Source organism: Gadus morhua, chromosome 21, assembly GCF_902167405.1.
Source record: "Gadus morhua chromosome 21, gadMor3.0, whole genome shotgun sequence".
Classification (NCBI taxonomy): Eukaryota; Metazoa; Chordata; class Actinopteri; order Gadiformes; family Gadidae; genus Gadus; species Gadus morhua.
In genome coordinates, this window is record NC_044068.1 from 15,378,188 (window position 1) to 15,401,242 (window position 23,055).

General features: G+C 45.8%; 1 protein-coding gene across 21 annotated transcripts in view; it reads left to right on the plus strand.

Moving 5' to 3' along the window:
- The window catches only part of ptprk (protein tyrosine phosphatase receptor type K), a 98,548-nt gene that overhangs the window by 69,648 nt on the left and 5,845 nt on the right, over positions 1 to 23,055 (plus strand). For 2 of the 21 annotated variants that reach the window (XM_030344849.1, XM_030344853.1), the window contains 21 exons: positions 864 to 936; positions 1,182 to 1,304; positions 1,654 to 1,728; positions 1,876 to 1,912; positions 5,028 to 5,163; positions 9,067 to 9,096; positions 12,082 to 12,245; positions 12,773 to 12,808; positions 14,455 to 14,466; positions 14,615 to 14,805; positions 15,089 to 15,185; positions 15,490 to 15,635; positions 17,055 to 17,072; positions 17,675 to 17,711; positions 17,894 to 17,991; positions 18,282 to 18,398; positions 18,526 to 18,680; positions 18,827 to 18,962; positions 20,586 to 20,735; positions 21,494 to 21,667; positions 22,865 to 22,882. In XM_030344849.1, the coding sequence (XP_030200709.1) occupies positions 864 to 936; positions 1,182 to 1,304; positions 1,654 to 1,728; positions 1,876 to 1,912; positions 5,028 to 5,163; positions 9,067 to 9,096; positions 12,082 to 12,245; positions 12,773 to 12,808; positions 14,455 to 14,466; positions 14,615 to 14,805; positions 15,089 to 15,185; positions 15,490 to 15,635; positions 17,055 to 17,072; positions 17,675 to 17,711; positions 17,894 to 17,991; positions 18,282 to 18,398; positions 18,526 to 18,680; positions 18,827 to 18,962; positions 20,586 to 20,735; positions 21,494 to 21,667; positions 22,865 to 22,882 (2,023 nt within the window). The remainder of the gene's footprint in view (positions 1 to 863; positions 937 to 1,181; positions 1,305 to 1,653; positions 1,729 to 1,875; positions 1,913 to 5,027; positions 5,164 to 9,066; positions 9,097 to 12,081; positions 12,246 to 12,772; positions 12,809 to 14,454; positions 14,467 to 14,614; positions 14,806 to 15,088; positions 15,186 to 15,489; positions 15,636 to 17,054; positions 17,073 to 17,674; positions 17,712 to 17,893; positions 17,992 to 18,281; positions 18,399 to 18,525; positions 18,681 to 18,826; positions 18,963 to 20,585; positions 20,736 to 21,493; positions 21,668 to 22,864; positions 22,883 to 23,055) is intronic. The other 19 variants (XM_030344851.1, XM_030344859.1, XM_030344850.1 and 16 more) reach the window with 19 other exon arrangements.

Here is a 23,055-nt window from a genome sequence, read left to right on the forward strand (position 1 = left end):
AGCGGGCTGCAGATTAACACACACCCATGCACGCCGTCACACTGACAGACGGTACACAGACTGTCATGGATTGAAATGCAGGGATGCATACATAAGGACTTAACACTGATACATGCCAACCTGACATGCTTATTCATTTGTGCGCGCGTTTGTGTGTGCGTGTGTTTGTGTGCATGTGTGCGTGTGTGTGGGTGGGGTGGGGGCTGTTGGTCGGGTGGGCGTTTGGCTCGATAGTGTCCATCTGCACTAACATTCTGGCAGACCCCAGGGCAGAGGAGTGTGTGTGTGTGTGAAGGTGGTGGTGGGAGGAGGAGGGGGGGGGGGGGGGGGGGAGGAGGGGGGGCATGAAGGAAGGCATGTCTGTCTGTCTGTCTGTTCGGATGCCAGATCGCTGCACCAGGGAGATATGTAAAAACTGTAAATTTACAATGTTTGGAGCCGAATAATATGTGGATGAAGGCCTGTCCTATTCCGATGGCTTTTGTTGTTCTGGTCTTCTCAAAGGAGCGCGCCATCTTTACATTATTTTAAGATAATAATCGTTAACATGTTTTGAGCGCATTGTTGTGTTGCGTGCTATGCTCTAGTATGTATCAGAATCACAGGCTGTTGAGTGTGTTAGTCCCCTAATGTGTATCAGATCAGTGTGTTATTGTGGTGTGGGAAGTCCGTTAATGTGTATCAGATCAGTGTGTTATTGTGGTGTCGGATGTCTGTTAATGTGTATCAGATCAGTGTGTTATTGTGATGTGTGTTCTGCTCTAGTGTGTATCAGATACGTGTGTTATTGTGTTGTGCGTTCTACTCTAGTGTGTATCCCATCAGTGTGTTGAGTGTGTTATTGTTGTGTGTGCCCCCTTTAGTGTGTATCAGATCGTGGTGGCGGAGGTGAACCCGCAGCGATCGCGTCGCCAGGCCTCCTCTGACTGCTACCAGGTCAGCCATAAAAAGCCATTCAGTTTCCGACCATGAACTCTGTTATTAAAAGGCAAAAAAAATGGTTATCACAGTTCATAACTTGCCTCACTTCATATGTGTGTGTGTATATATATATATATATATATATATATATATATATATATATATATATATATATATATATATATATATATTATTTATGTTGGTATCCATTTTACTTCCAACTGCACCTTCCACTAACCCGCCCCCTCTCCCCCCTCAAGGTTCCTCTGTCCTACACCAGCGCCTTAAGTAGCAACTCTCCATACTACTTTGCGGCCCAGCTGCCCCCCAGCAGCCTGCCAGAGCCTCTACCTTTCACCGTCGGGGACAACCGGACCTACCAGGTGAGCCTCCCCAGCCATTGCCAGCGCTCAGGTTTTGTTCTTGTAGTTAGAACCACGCCCAGATCGCTGCAGCTCCCTTTGGGCGGGCGATCAAAGCCTGCATTGACCCGGGGTTCTTAGCTAACACTCCCTTGGGATCCACTGGATCCCAAGGGAGTGTTAGCTAAGAACCCCAGTGTTTGGGTGGGTCCACCTTCATCAGGTGTATAGCCTATGAGGCGATTGAATATGAAGCGCCGTCTAAGATCCCAGGCCACACGCCGGCGCTGCCCTTCAGACCTCAGAGCTGACAGTGGAGGTCTTTAACCGGTGAGATCAGGGTTCAAACGGCCTGCTCCTCGCTCCCCAGGGCTTCTGGAACACTCCGCTGGCCCCGAGGAAGAACTACAACATCCTACTGCAAGCGGTCAGCAGCACGGACCGGGTGAGGCCTCCCACCGCCACCACCAGCACGCCCACGAGGCGTGGTCATCACACACCTGGTCATCTCACACCTGGTCGTCACACACCGGGTCGTCACACACGTGGTCACCGCCCTGTGTTAACGTGTTGTTCTCTCTCCTCCCTGCAGGAGACCAAGACCCAGTGCCTGAGACTAGCAACCAAAGGTGAGGGAGCCAGGCCTGTCCTACCCCTCTGAATCAAGAAGGGGGGGGGGGGGGGGCACTTCCTTTATTAAGGGATGCCAACTACAGGGGCGAGATGGGAACCAAACAAAACCGAATGAATATGCTCTCGTAAAGGCTTGACTGTCGCCAGAGGTGTTGCTGTCATTGCCATGTTAATTTTTCATGTTTTTGTCCGTTGCCCGGCTCTAGTTGACAATATCTGATCCGATGTTTATAATCTGGTTTGTCTGTTTTTATTGTAGGTCTTTTTTGATAGTGGGTAGGGATGACTTAGAGTGTGTGTGTGTGTGTGGGGTGTGTGTGTGTGTGTGTGTGTGTGTGTGTGAGTGGGTGTGTATGTGCTTGGTTTAAATATCATGTTTGCACTAGGAACCATATGCTGCCAGATTATCAGACTCTCAACCTCTAAATGGTGTGGACATAATCCCTTTGCCGCCTCCTTCTCATCCCCCCCCCCCCCCCCCCCCCCTTCACTCTCTATCTGTACTGTGGAGGGATATTTTCCGATATATCTGACCTTGATCATTTCACTGAGCGAGAGCGTAGACCTCCTCGCGTCTCCATGTATCACCAGAGAGCACATACACCACATATTTAAAAAAAAATTACGTCGGTTATTTTTGTGTTCATTTGAGGGTTGACCATAGCAAACCGTTTACCAAGCAGTGCTTCGAGTTATCGGCACAGAAATGGCACAAAGAGAAAACGCCCTACAAAAGATGGATAGAAGTGGTCATAAACCCTGACGGTTGAAGGAGGCCGTCTTCATCAAACAGTCTGGATACAGCCACAGAATAATGGCCTGTGTGTTTATACTGGATCACCAGCAGCGGCCAGGCCACTAAAGTGACTAGTGAGCTAAAAACGCAGTCGGTCCGTTTAGCTCCAGGGCCCATAAGCCAACACGAGTGGAGTCGATTTAATATTGTCTAAAGACGCACTAACGCTAATGGACAGAGGTCGTCCAAGGCTCTTGGTGTGTGTGTGTATGTGTGCGTGTGTGTGTGCGTGCGTGCGTGCGTGCGTGTGTGTGTGTGTGTGTGTGTGAGACAGGGGCAGGGGGCTCTTATTGGGTCATCCTGGATGTTTTCTATTGTCACGTCCCCCCTCAGGGTGTGTGTACTGACCTGGATTCAGTACCTCAGTGGTCCTGGTGCTTTGCCCCCTGCTAATAATGGAGGAGGGGGGCGCACTCGTCATGTGGGGTCTGGGCTTATTATATGAGATGCTTGAAACTAAATGAAAGCGCCTAGTGATGTTGAACCCAGTAACACGGCAGGGAGGAGGGCTGTCTCCACACGTTTGTGTGGCCAAGATCGTGAGCCGCGGGGAGATTACCGATTTTTTCTTGTTGCCGTGAGGCATTACTGGACGGATCACAATTCGATAGATTTATATATTTTTTGTATTATATTGAACTATAAAGTAGCTGTGGGCAGGATCGGCCGGATTAACTTAATACCGTATGATGTTGTTCTGCTGCCAGAGCAACACAACTCTGTTGTGCTGATGATGACATCCCTAAGCAGGGCTTAAGATCACAAAAACATCTATACTGTGGATTTGATGACACACTAGCGACAAATAGCCGTTGAGGCTCAATAAAACAAACGCATGTTAAAAACACCACGGCCGTTATGACAAGGTTACAGTGAAGAGTGTGGAATAATGACTGCGGCAGGACATTAAGAGATTATTTAACAATAACACAGTAATCAACATGTGTCAGTGGTGAAAGGGGACTTGTTGTGCCTCGGCTCCTATACAGATCAAGACGGCCCTCCATGGGATCCGTCCACCAGTATTATTGTTATTCAGATTAAATAATATCCCATATAGTAGTACCCTTGGTATTATAGTTATCACGACTCTGCCTGGTTGAAACACATTTGGCAGTTGCTATTGTCTTTTTTGTAAACGGTATTGTGACCAATCCCGGGTAAATATTTGTACACTTTGCAAAAATAGTTTTATTTAACACGACAAATTGTGCCCAAGGCTGAATTTCTTGTGTGCTGCTGCAAGTGAAATAACAACCACAGCCCGCCGTGGATATATTGACGTGGGCCACGGACACCGCGCTTACAATTTACCTCACCGGGTCTGGTCATTTCACTAATTCAAACACGGGGTTTGGCTATCTGGAGCCGTAGTTTGTATCCACAGCCTGAGGGAATCAGAGTGCCGTCCCTGAGGCTGCACGGTGGAATCCAGAGCCCGAGGTGAAACGAAACCCTGGGACAACATTTGAAAATAGAGGGCTGTGCGTGTGCAGACTCCCCTCGGGTCAAAAACCGAATGACAACAAAAAGTCTAGCCGTTGAGTTTATCGCGGCGTTGCAGTTGAAAGAGGTAGAAAAAAAGCGGTTAATTGATTTGTTAGTTATTATTCATTTTAGACGTCACGGTTAACGTCTTTTCCATTGGAGCGGTGCCAGTGGAGTCCGCCGCGCACACACATGGTTCCTTACATGGAACTGTTGGGAGAGCACGGCCCACCTAACGCTAAGCAGGCCTGCACCCCGCACTGCAGCGGGGAGGCCTGAGCGTGTCTCACATGATGAACTAGGGCTCTTTTTTTTTCCTCTGATTTGGAGAGCGTCCATGTGCTTCCCAACGGCCTACAGTCTGGATGAGTCAGACATTTTATTCCGATTAGTTATGGATGACAGTGTTTTACGGACCCGGCGAAGGTGGGAGAGGGAGAGATTACCAGGAAATTCAAATGAGTCACTCGTCAGGAATGCTCTTCAAAAGAACAGTTTTAGTTTGGTTTCAGGCCTAGGTTCTCACAGATGCATTCAATTAAAGTTTGTTGCTGTCTTTTCGCAGCAAACCGTTTAGTTATTGGAGGACCTTTCCTGAACCAAACCCACTCACATTTCAGTGGGATTTAGCGGGGGTCCCGGTTCTCATTGTTTCCTTAAAACAGGCTTACTTTTATTATTAGTTGTTTTTTCTATTCTTGTTTTTGCACTGTGAAAAAAGTCAACAAAGAGAAAGAAAACCAACCAAGTGTCTCACTCAGAAATGTCTGAAGGCAAAATAAAAAATCAAATTAGACCAAAATCCAATAAACATTGTGGTTCTCCAGGTGCGACCGAGGAGCCAGAGGTGGTCCCGGACCCGGCCAAGCAGACGGACCGGGTGGTGAAGATTGCGGGCATCAGTGCCGGCGTCCTGGTCTTCATTCTCCTGGTGCTAGTGGCCATCCTGCTGGTGAAGAAGAGGTAAGTGATCCAACTCACACACACACACACACACTCCCCAGGCCCTCACCCGAACACACACACACACACAAACACACACACACACCACAATGAGAGGAGAACAAGTCGGCCACACACACACGTCGCACACATGTAGGACTTGCCACCCGAACGCAGCAACACGCTCACTCGCTCACAGCGCTCTCGTTGTTGTCCTGTTGTTGTGTTGGTTCCAGTGTGCGTGCTGCACCATACGAGCCATCCATCTACCATGTCATCCACCATTACCGTTGATCTCCCTTCTGAACCAGCCTTCTGCTTCCCCCGTCTCGTAGCCATAGTGGTTGTGGTTGTTTTTAATGGATCGCTTTGGTGCGCGGCGGGGGCTGGCTATGACCTCTGACCTGGGGAGCTTCCTCTCTATTGAGGCGGTGTTGAGGCACAGTCAGTCCTGAGGTGCTTTAACAGAACATCTAGGGCTGTGGCAGGAAGTGAAGAGTAGGACTGAGGCTAGGAGGAGGATTTAGCATAAGGATCACAGGGAACTTAATGAAGAACTAGGTTCTAAAAAACAACCCGGAGCACTTTTCACTGCCTCCAGTTGTGCAGAAAGTAAGATGATTTGATTTGAGGATTTTTCCCCTTTCCGTCGTTAAAGTGCTGACTAGAGACTAAAACAATTCGGTATTGAATAAGGATAAGGGCTAAGGGGGGGCTGTGGACGACACCCCGGTCTTGATTGGTTTTCAGGCATCTGGGTCACGCATGACCTCATTATTGATTGATCATTATTGAAGTCAGGGACCTGTAACCAGTAGTGCTTTGGTAGTGGCATTGTGGACACAGCGGGGAGAAAGGTATTAAACTCATGGAAGTGCCCCCACGCACAATTGAGATGCAGAAATGTGGTGAGGCTTTATTTTTTAATTCCAAAGCGTTTGCCTCGAATGACCAATCCAAAGCACAGAGTCCTATGGTGTGCATTCATTACAAGGCAGTGCAGTTGTACATATTTCTAAAAGGTAATGACAAATATCAGAAAGGGCGTTTAAAATGTACAGCTGATGCATGACCACCACCACTGTATTCTGTCGTCACTCGTCATTGAAATGCTAATACACGGTCCAAGTTATTCTAGGGGCAGCACATCCTTCTACAGCCTGTACCATGGTCCACCAACGGGCTCGCTGTTTGAGTGTTTGAGAGCCTCTGTTATAGTCTACAGGGTGTAATTGCAGTAGCTACCGCCCTCAGCTTTAGTCTCTTCATCGTCAGCGTGAGGTGTATGGCGCCATCGTGCGGCCATTTAATGTACTGCAGACAGGTTTCTTAACAACGCGCGGGCCCTACCCTAGCCTTCATGCTGTATATCGTGATCCATTCATCTGGTTAATGATGCTGTTCTAATAAAAGCTTAAAATGAACAACGAAAAGGGAATGTATTTTGTCAATCTGAATTCCTGAGCGGCTTCACATATATTAGAGGTGTATCCCGGCAATGAAAAATCAAGTCCTTTTAAATGATTGTGTATTTAGCACCCCCATTCTCTTTTTTTCTTTTTTACCTCCACTATATATGCTAATGCATTACTTGACCCAGTCTGTCATCGTTTTATTAAAGTCGTTAACTATGAATTACAGAGATGGGGAAGCGGGGGTCTAGGTCCCGTTAATCACGATGTCGTGGATGAGAGGCGGTATTTCACCACGGAGCGCACAACAACATCACTAATAAAAAGACGAACGCGCACCAGGCGAACAGGCAGATGTTGGGTGTGGGCGACGTGGTGATGCTGCGTCGGTGGTTATTCTCAGACAATACATGTACTGTGCCGATCAAGTTATGCTCAACAGTTTTTTGTCACCATATAATATATTTCAGTAGGGTAATATACAGGAAAAGAGTTGCAAAAACAACCAAATAAATAAAAGTTACAAATGTACTGAATATATATTATAAAATCGCATTTGTCTCAGGCAGGCTCACAGGACCAATTAGGGCGGTTATATGTTTTCCTGGGCACAGGGCCCATATTTACCTGTGTTAGCGCGCGCACGTGTTTTAGTGGGAAGTGAATAAACACGGCGTGCGTCTACCTCTCCGTCGACCCTCATTTGAGGTCCCCTGTTTGGAACGCGCCGCAGCCCTGTTATAGCAGGTGTAATGAGGAAACTGTCACTTTGCATACGCCCCCTAGGAGACCATTGTAAATATCATCCACATTTACATTTATTGGCTTTGCCAAAAGTCTGAAGCGGAACAGCGTTCCAAAAAGTGCAAACCAACCATTAATAATCGACATGCATCGTATATATTCTACTGGCCATATATATATATCCATTGTGGCCAATTAAAATACATTGGGTAGTTAGCAGTGACTCCTGGTCTCCAGGCAACAGTGGCAGTCTGACCCTTTTTGACTTTTCAGCTCTTTTCTTATTTTCCCCATAATTATCACGATGAATTAAATTCAGCACATTTGGTCCCACTAAAGCACATGCCTTGATTTATTAAAATGTCTGCTGAGGTCACAAATAAACCCTGCTGCGAGAAAGCTATCATTGTATTACTTATATTTGACCAGGGAGGTACTTAATGTACGTTAATATACCCAGACATACACTCTTATTATATTAATAACCATCAGGTTTGGATGGAGCATCTGTGTCTCTAGTACAAGCCAAGTTTGCGAACTGATTCTTGGCAAATGTGACAGGCCTACAATTATCTTCTTCTCAAGAGTAAATCTCAAACGTCTCTTATAATTATTAATATATATCGTGTTATGATATAATGGAAATCATACAATTACAATATAATTGTTCTTTGTGATACCTTTCTGTTATTCATGGGATACACTGGTAAACAATACTTCTATATTGCATCCATGATTTTCTCTAAAAATTGCTTGGGTGGTTTCTGGCTTTTAAGTTATATCTGATGCTAGAATTGTAGGTTGTATATGTTTGAGGACTGTAAGCCAACATTTCTAAGAAATTCATGACGTGAAGTATCAGAATTGTAGTGAAGCGCAGAAAGTTTATTTTTTGCACTATCTTTAATACATTTGTTAGGGTTCCGATTTTGGTAGTTTGTTCTCTTTTGCAAACCACTTAGTTTCGGTTTAATCTAGGGATAATTTCAGCTATGACAACCTTCGGGAGATTATATTTATTTCACCAAGACGCTTTGTGAATTGTGATAAATGTCTGTGTACATTTCAGGGTTGTGCCAAAAAGGTACTCTTAGATTTAATATTTTTTCTGAAAGGGTTCCAGGGAGATCAATCTTCATTATCATCATTTTATTTTTGACTTTTTACAACTTTGAACAATACTGCATCTTTAAAATGGTGGGACATGATGGCATCATAATGACATCATGCTTGTTTTACAGGAAGTTGAAACGCCTGCTGCATTAGTTGAACAGCTCTGGTGTCTTTCAATGCACCCAATGTTAAATATGTATATGTAGTGATAGTGACGATAATAACACAATATTAAGGGATAAAGATATTTACATTTCTAAACAAGATCAATCAGGTCAACAGGCAGCTTTTTAGAGAGGCCTGTGTTCACTTTAACAAAACGGTAGAGAATTAAAGAATATCTACAAAGTAAGTGAAATGCATGATGATAAATGTGTCTTCATATTTAATTGTACCGTCACCATATTCTTTTTAAGTGTGGCTGTCATAATATTCATTTAGACTTGAGCTTTAGCTGTAAAGTAAACCGTATTAGCCAATACTCCCCTGCATGCCCTGGAGGTAGTCTCAGATGTAAGATAGGAAAACGACTGTTTTCATTTTGTTTATTTGATGTAATGTTGGTGGTTGGGGACAGGACAGGGAATGTCCTAATATGCATATTCATGACCCTTGTGTCTCACTCTTTGCTTTTTTGATTGGCTCACAACCCAAGGAGGACCTACTATTCATACTCTTATTACCTGTAAGTAGACCACCAATCAACGACCAGCTAACCAAGCTGCTGCTATCTTAATGGGCAAACTAGTGGCTAGATGTTGTTCCTTTTCTTCTTTTTTTTAATTTACATTTTTTTTTAAAGATGCAGTATACTTTTTTCAAGACAAAACACATTATCAACTCTAATCAACCAGCCTCTGCCATCCTCATTGACGTCTTTCCAGGGTCAGGGTCAATTCACCTTCATTCCAGCCAACTACTTCTGCGGTGTATTCCTTTTATACCCATGCTTAAATACCGCCATTTTTCATTTTCTATTTTAATTTTTGTCAACAATTTTTATATTTTGGGAGGAGGACCAAGAAAGGGAAAACGCTGTCTAGAATGAAGTATATCATCCTAGCCGAGGCCTACAACAGTAGTTTGCTGGAGTGGTTGAACTGAAAGTGGATTGACCTCAGCCCTGGTATCCTCTACATGCGACAAAGTTGCTCAGATGTAGGATGTAAGCAGGCCTCAAGTGGGACGCTTCGAACCCCCCGCTGGTGTTATTTGAAAAAAGAATGCTGCACTGTGTAAGGATGTAGCTCTTTGTGTGCATGTAGTCATGTGATCACCCATCCACCCATCAAGTCACAGGTGTCATGGGGATTCTGGAGGACTCTTTCCTATTAGTGGATTAGAAGCAACCTGTTTACTGTTATGCGAAAGGGTGTTTCTTGAAGTGTTTTTAATAGCTCTTGGGTGTTTTTTTTTCTTTATCTGGTGGTGTGAGAACTACTCTCTTTCTAGTGTTGGTCTTTACAGAGCAGTCTTTTTCACTACTTCACCCTCTCACAAACTTGTTGATACACACACACACACACACACACACACACACACACACACACACACACACACACACACACACACACACACAAACACACAAACACACACACACACCCTGTGTGCTGCTTTGGTCGGCTTTTGCTAACACTGTCTTTCTACTGAGTGTGTGTTTGTGTGTGAGCGGTGGTCATACATGTGGCGGTGGTGTATCTCAGGTCAAGAGGTAAAACCAATTACACCTAGCATGCTCTCTTATTATCTCTGCTGTGTTCTGGGGAAAGGTAAGAGCCCTACACATCTTAAGTTGGGCCACAGTGGACAAAGGTTCACCAAACTTCATCCCACATGTGTGTTTTCTAAAAAAAGAAAAAGACTCCTGAGGATTATGATGGTTGGATGGTGGTGGGATCTATCAGTCAGCTTTTGGGATGTTGGCCTAACTGGTGAATGTCTGGCTTATAATAAAGTTCCTGCATGCTCTGCCATGCTTGAAGTACCCCTTGTCTCACCCCCCGGCCCCTTCCCCCCTATTTGATATCTGGGATGCACAAGTCGGAGTTTGTCCCTAGCCTGCCAACCTTCTTAAAGTCTTAAATATTGTATTCTGTTATTGGATCTCTAGGTAAACTCAGTCAAATGTTGTTGCAAAGGCCCTTTACACAGAGGTCTCATCATAGGACATACACAGGTCACGCTCATAACACTAATTATGGATCTGCTCCTTAGATATACAACGACAAAGGTAGGAGACATATCTTTGAACGTTTAAGTCTCCTGCCCTTTTACATCGAAGGAGAAGGCCGATAATTACTGTCATGAGGAATAACCAGTGCTTTTCTTACGATGACATCTTTATGAAAAAGGTCTATTGGGGTCCTAAGGTGACAATGGCTGCATTCTCTTGCTGAAAATGATGTGAACGCTGGCTCGGCTTTACATTTTTTCAAAGGAGGGAAGGCAGCCCTCCATCCCCTGATCTGTCAAAGAGCAGAATGACAAGTTACAGAATCAAGTTGAATACAAATATTTCCAATAACGTTTTTATATTCCTGCAATACTACCTTGATCTTGACATGATCCTAAGCCCTGTGATGCGTATTTGCTCTGCCCTGCCTTGCTATTCATTGCTCTGGTGAATGGGTGTCTTTGGACACTAATGGATTCCTTTCCTGAAAAGACTAAAATGAAAAAAATAAGGCTATTTGACAGCTATCATCTGGCAGTTGCCTTATATATCATCATCGTTCACGACAGGTTTTTTTCCCGGTGTTTCTCGTTCATTGATGTCGGTTTTCCCCTCTGACGGTGGTTATGCTTCTTCCCACACACTCCTGTTAGAGCCCACGGACTGTTAAATAAATGCCGTCTTCTACACACACCTTTCTTTCATCCCCCCCAAATCTCTCCCCCCTGTCCATCCTTGGTTTGCTCTTGTTTGTTGCTCTTCTCTGATGGAGGAATCAGCAGTCTGCAGACCTCGGCTCTTGCTGTACATTTCTAAACCTAACCTTCTGTCAACAATGCATTGCCATGCTTGCCTCCAGGAAATGTCAAATTGGTTAAAGTTATTCCTTACTTTAGCAACATGACCCTATGTGAAGAGAGAGTAACCAAGCACTAATTTCAAACATCGGTGCCCATCACTGCCTGTGGTGTGACACACATGGTGTTTGGATCTGGGTTTCTGTTTGACTCAACTCGGGGTTAGCCTGTTGATGTCACTTGCACCAAGATCATCTTTAAATGTTTGGTTACTCTTTGTTGAAAGTACTTCAGCAAACCAATCAGCTTAGAAAGAAAAGCCAATCTTTTATTACTTCACACCATTTCCTGCAAGACTGGGAAGAGTTAGAGGCAATCCTGGGAGGGGAGAAATGAAGCAGGGCTGCTGTGGTTTGGTCTCATTTTGTCTCTTCTCCAACTTTCTCTCTGTCTCTCTATCTCTGTCTCTCTCCGTCTCTCTCTCGCTCTGTCATTCTCTGTCTGTCTCTCTCTCTCTGTCCATCTGTCTCTTTTTCTCTCTGTCTCTCTCTGTCGCTGTCTCTGTCTCTCTCTGTCTCTTTGTCTCTCTCGGTCTCTCTGTCTCTGTTTCTCTCTCTCTCTCTCTCTCTCTCTCTCTCTCTCTCTGTCTGTCTCTCTCTCTCTCTGTCTCTGTCTCGTACTACCGTGACAATCTTGACAGAAAACTGGCGAAGAAGCGCAAAGACGCCATTGGAACGACGCGGCAGGAGATGACCCACATGGTGAACGCGATGGACCGTAGCTATGCCGACCAGAGCACCCTTCACGGCGAGGACCCCATGGCCGTGACCTTCATGGATTCACACAGCTTCACCGCCAACAGATGTAGGTCCATCTCCTGTAGGGCTCCGTTTGTGGGGCATTGAAAATGTATTTTGAAACCCAATGCCTGACCTACATTTTGTTTATGGCCTTATAACTATTTACATCCGTTATTCATTTTTAATGTACAGATTGTAATCCATCCTATGTGCTTAACTATTCTAGCTGTTCTATTTGTATTCTATTCTATTTTCTGTTTTCTTCTTCTAACATCTAACAACCACCAACATGACGGAAAACTTTCCACCAACCATTATTTGGTTGTTTCTAAAAGAGAACCGTATTTTTTGTTGACTGCGTCAATAATGTAGAGGGTGTGTTTTATAGTCAATGTTAATATGGGATCTCACATTCCCATTTTGATCAGTGGAGATATACTCTTTCTGAGCCATGTGTGTGCGCTCATGGACATATCCAGTTATGTGTGCGTTTATCCCAGGTCCAGTGATGGTTATCCCTGGTGTCTGCCCGACCTCAATCTAAAACTCCCCCATGTAAACTTGCGTTGCTCACCTTGTTTCTTCTTGCAGTGCCCAATGACCCCCTGGTGCCCACTGCTGTGCTAGGTGAGACCAATGGCCTCATGGCTTCCAACCGCCAACCATTACGTGACCCATCGTGTAGTAGTCGTCAACAGTCACCCCATCCCCCCAAAACCCCATCACGCCATGTTCAGTCTCTATGTTTGTAGGTGTGTAATCCCAGCTCCCTGTATTCGTTTTGCCGTTGAATCGCCACATACAGTGTGTGCATGGGATCTGACCAGGGCCGTACGTTTCACAGTGCTCGTACGCGCACTGCACCATGGGTGAAGTTGTGAGCGCCACGTGTTTCGTGGAGGACACGGTTTGGTAACTAAGTATGCGTTTCAAACCGGCTGAATCATTGAAATCCCAGCTGTGGTTTCTGGGACGGGCACAAGCTGTATTGATGTTGATTCCGTTATCGCTTTCCCACGATACACATTCCCCCACGGAGACCTCATTATTTCCACAGCGTTGGCTGGTTTTCAGATGTGTCCCCGAAAATGCATTGAGCCAAATTTTTGAATGGAAAGAAGACACATTTCACACTGTGGAAAAAATGGCTGCAGATTACAGCCACGACATCGAGTTCAAAAACAAAATAATTGCATCTGTGTGCTCCAGTCTGCCACTATGTATTTGTCTGGATAGCTGTTCCGGTACGGATATATAGGCCCTATTTGGCTACCTGCCATCTTGGTGTGCAGGGAAATTATTTATTTCCCCCCTCCCTAGATACGTTAGCTGTTGCGGCTCACGTCCATGTGAGTGAATTATGAAAGCTTTAGCCTTGCTGAATTTGATGTAGCTCTAACTCTAGGGGGGTTACACGGCGTGGCGTGTTTGTCTCCGGTCTCCGGTGAAGTGTGACACCATGCAGCGCCAGAAGAGGCCCCCGGGGCCAGGGTAAACACCCCGCCGCGCGCACCACCCCGCGCCAACTAACAAAATCATGTTGATTAGCTCGCGGTTAGCCCGCCCTCTAATGGGAAGTGAAGACTGCACTCACAACCTGTCCCGGACTATCACGTCACCGGCCGGGGGCAAGTTAAGGGAGTTGAGACACAATTGTCTGGTCGAGTTTGCTGCTAATTGGCCTAATGAGGAACTCTTTTGGCTGTGGTGTCTGCCAGCCCGACGTGGCCAACAGAGCTGAGCCGGAGAAAATAAAGGGTGTCAGTTCATAATCATCAGCAGCGGTAGAAGAGATGGGTCAGTCATGGGACGGACACATCAGGCTCGGCCCAAAAATGCACGTGTCAGCGAATGAATACACACTATAGTCCGATTAGTATTGGTCAGTATCCGATGTCCATATGAATATGATGAGCACCGACAGATGATCCCCATCTATCCCCGTGTGCACGTTTGTGTGTGTGTGTGTGTGTGTGTGTGTGCGTGTTATGTCTGCACAAGTGCGCGTCTTGTGTGCAGTTTTCATCCAGCCACACTGCTATGTCAGTTGAGGAGTGCCGGCTGTGACTGAGCGCACCATTCCGCCGCAATCGTAAAAGTCCTCCACATTTGGTTCCCGTGTGTAGATCCATTGTGCCCCTCTCCTGCATTCAGCCCCCTCCATGGTCAACAGTCGAGCTAACCACAATCCATCAGGATCGCCTCTTACGTCCCCCTTAACCCCCCGACTAAACCTCTGCTCTCTCTCTTCCTCTTGCTGCTGCGACCTCTAGTCCCTATCACCGGTGAGTAGACCGCAGACAGACCCTCCTCTCAAGGGTCGCTCCGGTCCGAGCGCTCGCCAACGCGTGTTTGACACCATCCCGCATCCCCCCCCCGTTTTTGACGCTCTCCCCCTCTACCCCCACCCTTCTCCCCCCCCCCCCCCCCCAGACGAGAACCACAGCGCCTCGGCGGTGCCGGAGAACAACCGCCTGCTGGACGTGCCGCGCTACCACTGCGAGGGGGCCGAGTCCCCCTACCAGACGGGCCAGCTGCACCCGGCCATCAGGGTGGCCGACCTCCTGCAGCACATCAACCTGATGAAGACCTCCGACAGCTACGGCTTCAAGGAGGAGTACGAAGTAAGGCGCAGAGGATCGGAAGCAAGGGGCGGCGCTGGTTTATTCGTCATCAAATTTTGTTTGCCGGTTTGATTTTTTTCTGCAGCAAGGTGTAGTATAGTAGTGTTAGGAGTATTGACGGCAGGGGTTTCCACGGCGATGCTAGCCGTGTTGGCGACGTTAGTAGCATTGTCAGCGTTGGCAGTTTGACCAAGAAGGCTGCAGGATGTTTCAGGATAGTATTGGGCTTTTAGAATTTTAGTGTGTTATTTTGTACTTATCGTTATTCGGTTCCTGTCTGTTGGTGTTGCAGAGTTTCTTCGAAGGCCAGTCGGCCTCATGGGACGTGGCCAAGAAGGATCAGAACCGCACCAAGAATCGCTACGGCAACATCATAGCCTGTAAGAACCTACACGTCGCACAGCTCGAAGTTTTACAGACGAATGTAACTTTAAAAATGTAACCTTAGCTTTTAACCCAAGCCATGGACTCTAGAAAACGTACCATGGGAGACAGAAAGGGTAAGAGTATAGTGTCATGCATTATTCCTAGGTATGGTGCAATACTGGGCAAAATGGCATTCCTTCTGTGGTGAGGCCATTACCAATGGAAGACCGTTCTCTAATCTATGTTATTCGTTGCTTTGCTCTCTCGTCGTGTTTCTCTTCTCCCCTCTCTGCCTTCTACCCTGTCTCTCTCCTCCAGATGACCACTCAAGGGTTATTCTTCAGCCTATTGAAGACGACCCCTCCTCCGATTACATCAACGCCAACTACATCGATGTAAGTGGAAACGCATCGAACGCTACTATTGGCTCCCAACGAAACCAGCGAAACCACACCCCCTCGCTCGTATGTCAGGCCTCTATACCTTTATCGCCTATACAAGTTGTGCATCCGCCATTTTTGAAGTTCAACCCATCCCACCAGGACATCGCACGCCGTCTGTGTCACTCATGCGTGAGGTTTTACATCTTCCAGTCCGCCAATCACAATCGATTCATCACTTCAGAAATTCATTCATTCAAGTTCCCAATGCGTTGTACCATCCAACTTCCAACATACCAACCAAGATCAACCATGCTTTCTACCATCTACCGTCAAACATCCAACATATCTTCTAACAACTACCATACCTTCTACTAACAACTACCATACCTTCTAGTAACATCTACCATACCTTCTACTAACATCTACCATACCTTCTACTAACATCTACCATGACTTCAAGTAACATCTACCATGACTTCTAGTAACATCTACCATTCCTTCTACTAACATCTACCATACCTTCTATTAACATCTACCATGACTTCAAGTAACATCTACCATGACTACTAGTAACATCTACCATTCCTTCTAGTAACATCTACCGTTCCTTCTACTAACATCTGCCATTCCTTCTGCTAACATCCACCATACCTTCTACTAACATCTACCATTCCTTCTACTAACATCTACCATACCTTCTACTAACATCTACTATACCTTCTACTAACATCCACTATACCTTCTACTAACATCTACCATACCTTCTACCAACTAACATCTACCATACTTTCTACCAACTAACATCTACCATACCTTCTACCAGCTAACATCCACCATCCATAGAATTCTACCATCCAGCATCAATCTCTCATTTTTGCTTCAACCGTGTTTGTATTTTCCAGCTCCATCTCTTGCCATTTTGCCATCATAGTGATTATTTGCATGTTGATCATCCATGAGTTCAGTTTGTTTACTGTACTGTACTGGCGCTGCTTTGGGCCAGCCTTGCTAATGTTAATATTGCCATTAACTGTTTACAACTGCTTTTAATGCATGACTTCACTCAGTCATCTTTTATCTAGAGAGTTGAATCAGGGAGGACCTTGCCAGGATTAGCTAATCTCTTTTTTGTATCTATATTTGCTCAATTAAATTTAAATGTAAATACAATTATCCTATAATATCAACATCTCGGGCATAGTGTCACACTGCAAGATGTTTGGATTACGCAATTACACTGTCATGATATTGACTTTGGTGTTGTACTTCCTAAAGTGCTTTGCATAGATTGTTAAATAGTAGGCACCAGGCAATGTCCTCTCTATCTATTCTACCTCTATGTTTTTCAGTTGTTTACTTTCTGCATGTGCTATTCAAACTTGCCATTGTGTCACTACAACTTTTCTTTTTTTCCTGATTGACACCCACTGACATGGTGTCTTTCTGTCTTTTTTTCTTCCTTTCCTCTGCTCGTAAATCTGCCTGTGGCTTGGGTTATAGATTTGGCTGTACAGGGATGTAAGTATTGCTATGGATCCTCTCGACTACCCCCCTATCTAGAACACCCCACTATCTGCCCATCCGTTCAGAGATCCGCCACGCGTCCACGGACACCAACATACTCCCCCATTCTCAGCACTATGCTGCGAGGTAGTCCTCTATTGGCCCAAAGGTTGACCTATCGACCAAATGTCCCCCCCCACCCGTACCCACCCTAAACCTGCCATCTTAACCACAATTCAGGCCTGCCTAAGCGACACACATAACGCGCTGGCCACGTTGCATAGCCACTGATGGGCGTTGTAGGGGAGAGTTTGAGCAGGTTTTCACAAGGAGTTTGGAACAGTTTTATATCTTTTTTATTCTTATCTATCTTTTTTTATCATCTCATTAGTAAGATACCCAAACATATTTTTACTTCCATATATGTATATGTATATGTAAGTTTTTATACCTATGTTTACTATGCCATCTTTTCATCTTCTTCGGTCCTGTAGTCAAGTGCCTTCGTCATTAAAGACAAACGGCCAGTTGGTTTTGGGTATAACATAGAAAACCGTCTAGGAAGGAACCTTTCTGAACGTCATGGCATCATGTTGATGAGAGCTTTATTCCCACAGGGCTACCAGAGACCAAGTCACTACATCGCCACGCAGGGTAAGCTGCACCCCGCTGTACACAATTTAAATGCTAATCCTGTGTGTGCCGTATCAGGACCCTGCATGGGGACCGCTCCACACAGCCTCAAAACATTCATCATAGACAGATCAATAATTTAAACATTGTCCTGCGGTTTACCCGTATAAAACTGTGCGCTTGTGTGTGTGTGTTGGTGTTAGGTCCAGTTCATGAGACCGTATATGACTTCTGGAGGATGGCGTGGCAGGAACAGTCTGCCTGTATCGTCATGGTTACCAATCTGGTGGAGGTTGGAAGGGTACGTATTTCCTGTCGGACAAAAACAGGCCACTTGTACATTGTACGTAAAAATGGACACGTAAAACATTTAGTTAAAGTATTGATACGTCAAGTCAGTTCCAACTTTATATTGTTGAATAATTCCTTAGAGTTATTCAAAAATAAGTTGTTTGAAAAAGTAAACGGTATGAGCCGCCACTGCCGGTCATATTGCTAATTCCAAGCGCCATGTTGAGTGCTGGTAAAGTGCCTGTGGAGCCGCTTGACGCCATGAGGCGGCCGGTTCATTTCCCCGCTCTCCTCAAACAGGTCAAGTGCTACAAGTACTGGCCCGACGATGCCGAGGTGTACGGAGATTTCAAGGTGACGTTTGTGGAGGTCGAACCCCTGGCCGAGTACGTCGTCCGGACTTTTACTTTGGAGAGGGTGAGTGTGTTTCCCTAGTTTTGTTTCTGCACGTTGTACGACCAGAGACGCACGCAGCAGCGATAGCTCCCCATTCACAGAGGTTATTGAAATTAGTTTCACAAATCCATCTCTTCTCCTCCCTCAGCGTGGATTCAACGAGGTGCGAGAGGTCAAGCAGTTCCACTTCACCGGCTGGCCCGATCACGGCGTGCCGTATCACGCCACGGGACTACTTTCCTTCATCCGCAGGGTCAAAGTCTCCAACCCGCCCTCGGCTGGGCCCGTCGTGGTCCACTGCAGGTGTGTAGAGAATGCACAGAAACACGAGGAGTGTAGACGCCCTTTCGACCGACGTACAGGCCGGTATCCCTCCGCCTCTCACCTTGTTGTGTGTGCGCGTGCGCGCCTCTCTCTCTCTCTCTCTCTCTCTCTCTCGGGGTGTTCAGCGCCGGAGCGGGACGCACGGGATGCTTCATCGTGATCGACATCATGCTGGACATGGCGGAGAGGGAAGGCGTGGTGGACATCTACAACTGCGTCAAGGCCCTGCGCTCCAGGAGGATCAACATGGTACAGACTGAGGTGACTACATTACCCATCAGCCATCTGCATCTTCATCCGCTCACCGGCGCGCATGCTAAGTGAAATGGCGCGACGCGCTGTGTGTATACGGAAGGTATTGGCTGTCCAGGACCTGTGGCTGCAGCGTTCATACGTTATCTCATCTATGTGTCAACACGATTTCACGCTAGAGACCTTCACAAACCAGCCCAACGCCAGCATCACACCCAACGTCATCTCAGCCATGTACCATGCTCTCACTTCAGTCCTCAGATCCTTAGACGTAGACTAAGGTGGGAACAAATTGCCTTATTTGGGTAAGCATAGTCGGTCGAGTTGTGCCCTAGGTCCTTTGATTTGGCTTGGATAGATCCTTTGCACAGTTCAACATCGTTAACACACCTCCACTAGTGAAGTCTACGGCCTGTGCCCTAGTACCTAAAAGGAACTGACCCATAAGGGGTGTTATGAGCAACACCTGTGAGTCCTATGATGAGACCTCTGTGAAAAAGGTGTATTAGTAACACAGCAATATTTGAGACAATGGAGGGGACCCAGACACCAGATTAATATTTCCCAAGTAGTATAATTATGGCTGTTTTAATTATTTTTTTTCCCTGTGGAGATAAACACCATGCTTCACACTAATTGCAGCTTCTCTGAGGTTTCACTTCAGCGTCTTAAGGAACAGGAATATCAACCTTGTTGTGTGGACGTAATACTCTAATACTGTCAGATTCATCATCTCTTTCATGGCTCCACCTTCAATCCCATGTGGCATGCACTCTGCATGCTGTCGTTCACAACGTGTGTGTGTGTGGCACAATATGGGTGTTAGTAAAGATGTGTTTATTTTGTGTTCTGCTCGATTTTATATTTTAGGGTGGCTTTTGAACTCTACATTCGCTAATAAATTGTATTTTGAAATCTACAATTAAATGTACTCCTGTAATAACCGACATTAGGAAATGGTTAAAGCACATCACCAGTCTGGGAGATCACAGCATCGTGACCCTCTCTCCTGGCTTCATTAAAGTCTCCGTTACCAATATCATTTGTCAAACTTACTCTGTTGCTCCCATTCTGCCGAAGAGCATTTAGCATGCCTGCGGCCTCAACATGAATTCAAACAGTAAATAGCAGTCGCATTTATGTAGCACTAGCTCAAATTGGCAGCGGTAGCTCAAGCTACAATGCTAGCGTTTTGTGCTAATTAAACCTTAGTCTTCCCCTGCCTCTACGGGCGGATCTACCTCTAGCGTTACAAATAAAGGAAGTCTGTTAGTGTGCAAGTGAGACTGCTGCTGGTGTGAACTACTGTGCCCCAAAGTGCTAATGCTACTGTGACGCTAATGCTTTCGGGAGAATCGCTGAAGTTAAAGTAAAGTTTGCCAATTAATATTTTATTTTTTTGTTTAGTGAAGTAAGGAGAGTTGGTTAGAATGGATTTATCACTATTGCCCTTTAAAGTTAATTGTCTCCTCTAAATCTGAAGGGATAATGTGCAGCATGCAGACTGGGGATGTATCGATACCTGGCCATAAAGTTGCACACATAACAAACAATAGCATATCGTGTTGATGTTGCGGCCTTCCACAGCATGTGTGTGCGTGATTCCATGTTTGTGTTGAATGTGCCTTTCAGGAGCAGTACATATTCATCCATGACGCCATCCTGGAGGCGTGTCTGTGTGGGGAGACGGCCATACCGGTGTGCGAGTTCAAGGCCGCCTTCTATGAGCTGATCCGCATCGACTCCCAAACCAACTCCTCCCACCTGAAGGACGAGTTTCAGGTGAGTTTGATGTCATTACCACAGTCGTGCGGTACCGTCCCCAAACATTCCCATCCATTCAGCGCCTGACCTGCTCCCTGCGTCACGTTTAACAAACATACACAAATGAAACCAGCGATGCAAAAGCTAATTCCCGGCCTGTTAGAGGAAGTAGGGGTGGGAATCACAGGGTACCTCATGATACTATACGACAGGTGATACATGGCCCACGATACCGATACAGCGATTCTGTGATAATCAATATATTGTTAGACAATCCTTCAACGATGCATCACGATATCTGTCTAACTATGAATACAAAATCACTGTGAAAAGGTAAAGTGCTGGATCTGTCTAACATCTACCACACACTGTCTATCTCGTCTTTGGCTAGTTAACTTCCTTACAAGTTCCCCCTCATTGAATTGTTGAGCGCCACCTTGAGGAGTGATAAAGTAGTGATGCTGGGAGCAGGGAAGTCTGCCCCCAGCCTGTTTAGGGCGCCTTAGTTTGTTAATTAAAATATCGATGGTATCGAAGTAGGGCGGCGATATATCGCAGAATCAATATTTTGTCCCGCCCCTAAGAGGTACCCCATGTTAGCCTCTTCCGACAGGGCTTCTCAAACAGGCCCCTTCAAACCAACACACTTCCCCCCTACCCTCTCTCCCACTGCTCCGCCATGTCAGAGCGCTGACCGAAAAGAAGAGGAACACTGTCGGCCTAACCCTCAACCTCTCTGTGTTCCCTGGTCCTCCCCTCCCCCACCCCCACCGCAGACCCTGAACTCGGTGACCCCCCAGCCCCAGCCGGAGGACTGCAGCATCGCGCTGCTGCCCAGGAACCAAGAGAAGAACCGCTTCATGGACGGCCTGCCCCCAGACCGCTGCCTGCCCTTCCTCATCACCATCGACGGAGAGAGCAGCAACTACATCAACGCCGCCCTCATGGATGTAAGTCCGCAGCGCACCCCTGCACACACGCTCGCACGCTCGTGCACAAAAATACGTGTGTACGTCCCACTTATCTATCCAAAGTGTGTTCTCATAGTATCCTATGAGTATTACTACGGGCCAAATCATACTTGGCCCTTTGCAGTTGATAGCTTAAGCCCGGTATTGCTGAGTAGCCTCTACATGTAGATGATTAGCATCTGTTGTTGTTCAAACATTTCTAGATGTACCCTGCTTAATGTACGGTGTTGCCTTGCAAATGGTTTAGCATAAACGTATGTACACAGCCGTGTTTACACAGGCAACGGTCGAACACACACGCAGACTCCCCTCCCTGTTTGTGCGATGCATTGTTGTGTGGTTTTTAGCAGCAGGAGGCTAGAGACAAATCCAGGTTGTGAAAAGACCTCTTGCCAATCAAAGCAGACCCTGAATTTGCCTTTGTCACACTGGTGTGATAGCAGGGTGAACACAGGTGTGGCTCTTGACGTTGATTACGGGCACTGCATGCCTACTGGACTGTAATTCACTTGATTAGCTCCACCTGTTTTCACCCCTGCTATAACAGCTCTGTGATTAAGGCCTATACATTGGCTGGGGAATAATCGATTGTTGCAAAGGCTGTGCGGTGATCAGCCAATCGCAGACAGCCTTGGTGTTACAAGACCCTAGGGAACGCTGTAAAAGGTTTTAAGGAGTCTCAACCAAAAGCAGCATGTAACCTTGTTGCTTTAGAATTCTAAGTGATTTAGTTAAGTCAACTTATTGAGATATTTAATAAGTTGACTTATTAGATTGCGATATTTTAACATTTCTAACTTGCATTTGTGTATTAAAGGGTGGCGTACAGTAAGCTAAAGATGGGGTACTAGGTAATTGTTTAAGAAGAAGAATCAAATAGAACGTGTCACCTTACAACTTATGGGCCGTACAGTAATATGCATTCCGTTTAGTTTGGTTCAGTGAGTATTGAATTCTTCCATCCTAGTGTAAACCGCTAACAAATTGTCTATGGCCCATAACTGCTTTATTAGATGTGAAAAGTACTGAATTAAATTCAACTAAATATATATAGTAGACCATTTACAAAACTGTCTTTAGTTAAATAATAAAAAACGATTTGAATGCATCATTGAGTTCAGTCCAAATTAATATAAAAAAGACCCATGCTCACCTTTTGGCCTCTCTCTAACCAAGCTGTCAGAAGAGTTCCAGGTAAAGGGATTTTAATTCACATGTCTGATACTGGATTTGTTTCACGGCTTCACTGTGTCTTCGCGCCGCCAGGGTCATATCTATTATATCCACATATATGTATCTATATATTATATATATATATAGGTAGATATATAACCAGTCACATCCAACCCCATAACACTAAATGTCTC